The 2,729-nt window shown below is 69.0% G+C and overlaps 2 protein-coding genes across 2 annotated transcripts in view; one reads left to right on the plus strand and one right to left on the minus strand.

Annotated features, from left to right (window-relative positions):
• The window catches only part of SIGIRR (single immunoglobulin and toll-interleukin 1 receptor (TIR) domain), a 3,451-nt gene extending 2,886 nt beyond the window's left edge, over nucleotides 1–565 (plus strand). Inside the window, exons 4-5 of the mRNA XM_012734351.1 lie at nucleotides 25–217; nucleotides 343–565. Of these exons, the coding sequence (XP_012589805.1) occupies nucleotides 25–217; nucleotides 343–506 (357 nt within the window). The 3' untranslated portion in view covers nucleotides 507–565. The remainder of the gene's footprint in view (nucleotides 1–24; nucleotides 218–342) is intronic.
• An 833-nt stretch (nucleotides 566–1,398) lies between these two features.
• Nucleotides 1,399–2,729, minus strand: part of PKP3 (plakophilin 3) — a gene marked incomplete at its 5' end in the record, with an annotated part of 4,405 nt that continues 3,074 nt past the window's right edge. The window contains 4 exons of the mRNA XM_012734352.1: nucleotides 1,399–1,729; nucleotides 1,847–1,934; nucleotides 2,013–2,205; nucleotides 2,331–2,484. Of these exons, the coding sequence (XP_012589806.1) occupies nucleotides 1,694–1,729; nucleotides 1,847–1,934; nucleotides 2,013–2,205; nucleotides 2,331–2,484 (471 nt within the window). The remainder of the gene's footprint in view (nucleotides 1,730–1,846; nucleotides 1,935–2,012; nucleotides 2,206–2,330; nucleotides 2,485–2,729) is intronic.

The raw sequence follows: 2,729 nt of genomic DNA on the forward strand, positions 1-2,729 counted from the left end.
GGCTCACATGCGGCCCCCTCCCAGACGCCTTCCTCCGACTTCTGGAAAGAGCTGCAGCTTGCGCTGCCCAGGAGGGTGCAGTACGGAGCCATGGAGGGGGACCCACAAACCCAGATGCAGGATGACAAGGACCCCATGCTGATTGTGCGGGGCCACGCCCGGGAGGGGCGGTCGGCCCTGGGCCCCGAGCTGGACCCTGACCCGGAGGGAGACCTGGGTAGGAGCCCTGGGAGGCCCCTGGGAGAGGGAGGGCAGCAGGGGGGCCCCCAACCTGCGCCTGGGGACAGCCGGACCCCCACCACTGCCAACCGGCCAGCCTCAGGCTTTGCCTCCTGCTCCCAGGTGTGCGAGGGCCCGTCTTTGGGGGGCCGGCAGCGCCTCTCCAGGTCAGCGCAGTGTCGCTGGGAGAGGGCCGGGGCAGCGAGACGGACGTGTCGGACCTGGGCTCCCGGAACTACGGCGCCCGCACAGACTTCTACTGCCTGGTGTCCAAGGACGATGTGTAGGGGACAGCTGGGGGGGGGGGGCGGGGCCCTCACCCCTTCTTGTGCCAGGAAATAAATTTCTTTTGGCTCCTGCCCAGGCTTTGGCCTCCTCTCCTGGGGCAGGAAGGAGGTGCCGTGTCCGCGGCCCACCCTCGGGCCTTGTTTCCACCGCGGGCTCTCGGTGCTCTGGCCATGGGCACACCTGCTCTCTCCGGCTCAGCGGGCCCTGCCCAGGGCCTGTTGGGGCTATGAACCCTGCACCCCACTCAGGTCCAGACAGATGAGGGAGGCAGGTCCCTCAGAGAAACTGTGGGCTCCATGCTTTGTCAAAGGGTCTTTGTCGCAAGAATATCAGGGTGGGGCCTCCCTGGGGTGCAGGGGTGACCCTCAGCGCTCTGAAGCTATGTGTGGCCTGAGTCCATCCCCGGCCAGGGCGCAGCAGACCTCACCTGCCCCCCGCGGCCCCCTCAGCAGTGTGTCTCAGTGGAGCCACCTGCCCTGCTCCCCAGTCTGTGTCTGGGGAGTTCCCTCACCCTCGCACCTCTGACCTGCACTCCAGCGCTTATGTGCATTAATAAATACAATAAATCTTTTTTTAAAAAAAACAATACCGGGGTGGTACCCAGCCTGACGGCGAGACGGGCCACAGCGCAGGGCCCAGGCACGGGGAGGGCGGAGGTTTGGGCGTGTTTGCAGGGCGCTGCCCGGGAGGCGCAGCCCAGCCAGGTGCCACGTCCCCGCTCAGGGGCCCACCACCTGGCTCGGCTGCGCCCCACTCTGCCGGCTCCCCTGCGGGACCTTCCCACCCTCTGGCCCGTGCCTCAGAGCTGGCCGTGGCGGCACTCGGGCACCCCAAGCTCTGGGCTGAGGCTGGCTGCCCACCGGAGCAGCACTCGGGAGTCCCCGCCACGCGTTCACAGCACTTTATTTCCAGCGCCGGCCACCCAAGGCCCTGCCCAGCCTCGCCATCCGCACCTCTGCCAGTGTGGCCTGGTCACCACCTCATGTGCCAGAGCAGCCTCAAGCCCTGTCCCGCCCCCTGCCCTGCAGAAGCCAAGTCCCCAGCTGCAAGCCCCTGCCCCCTCCCTGGTGGCCCGGGCCCTCGAAGACGGGCAGGGCTCCAGCGACAGGCCCCGCCCTGAGCCTCCCTTCCTGGCCGGCCGTCCATCCTCGAGGCCGGGCCCCGCCGACTCCTCCTGCGGGAAGGCCTATGGGCCCAGGAAGTCCTCCTTGCGGTAGCCCTTCTGCAGTGGACAGAGGGCAGAGTCAGGGCGCCGGCCCATTGCCGGCCGCCCCGCCCAGGCCCTGGCCTCCCGGTGGGCTGGGCTCGGCCAGTGCCGGCTCTGTGCGCCGGGACCTACCGCGCGAAAGTCTCGGTGCAGCTTGTTGTACTGCCACAGGTTGGTCAGGAGGCTGGAGGCGGCCCTGGAGGACTTCTCGCTGTCGGGGCTGCAGGGGGCAGGGGTCAGTGGGACGGGCACGGCCAGCAAGCAGCTGGCTGGGGCGCCGGGGTGGGCGAGTGCTCACCTGTCCCGCTTCTTCTTGATGAAGACCAGCTTGCGGAGCCCGTCGAAGTAGAGCAGGTCCCGGGCGGCCACGGGGCTGGCCACCACCAGATTGTTGAGCACCGCGATGATGTTCACCAGCACGTCGGCCGGCGGGCACTTCTCACCCACGCTGCCCGGCAGCTTCTCGATCAGGTGGCTCACCACCTTGGTGGCTGCGGGGGTCGGGCCAGAGACAACCCCAGTCAGGGGCCGCCCACGGGGCTTCTCCGCCCGAAGCAGCCCCACAGCGCAGACAGAGCCCGGGTGGGAACCCACCGCCGGCTGCGGCTGGACTCACACATCTCGTCCTTGTTCCTGGCGTTCCGAGACAGGTTCCGGATGAGGCCGGTCAGCGATCGCAGCTGGTGGTGGTCGGCGGTCCGGACGCGGTCCAGCAGTGGGTTTAGGATGCGCTCCTGCTCCAGAGCCAGGCGGCTCAGCACGCCCGCCCACTGCAGAGGGCGGGGCAGGGCTGGTCAGCGGTCCCCTCCCCCGTTCAGGCTTGGCCGCATGGAGCGTCGAGGCTGGCCGGCCACTCCTGAGGAGCCCCCTCTTCTGCCTTTGCGTCCGGTGGGACGGCGCCCAGCAGTCCTGGCCCTCTGCCAGCACCTCAGCTGGCCCGCCGTTCGAGTCATTCAACGATCAGGACCACCCAAAGGGAGCCCCTCCAGCCGGGCCCGGACCCGCCCGCCGGCCC

This window comes from Condylura cristata, unplaced genomic scaffold (assembly GCF_000260355.1).
Source record: "Condylura cristata isolate star-nosed mole 26May11 unplaced genomic scaffold, ConCri1.0 scaffold00054, whole genome shotgun sequence".
Lineage (NCBI taxonomy): Eukaryota > Metazoa > Chordata > Mammalia > Eulipotyphla > Talpidae > Condylura > Condylura cristata.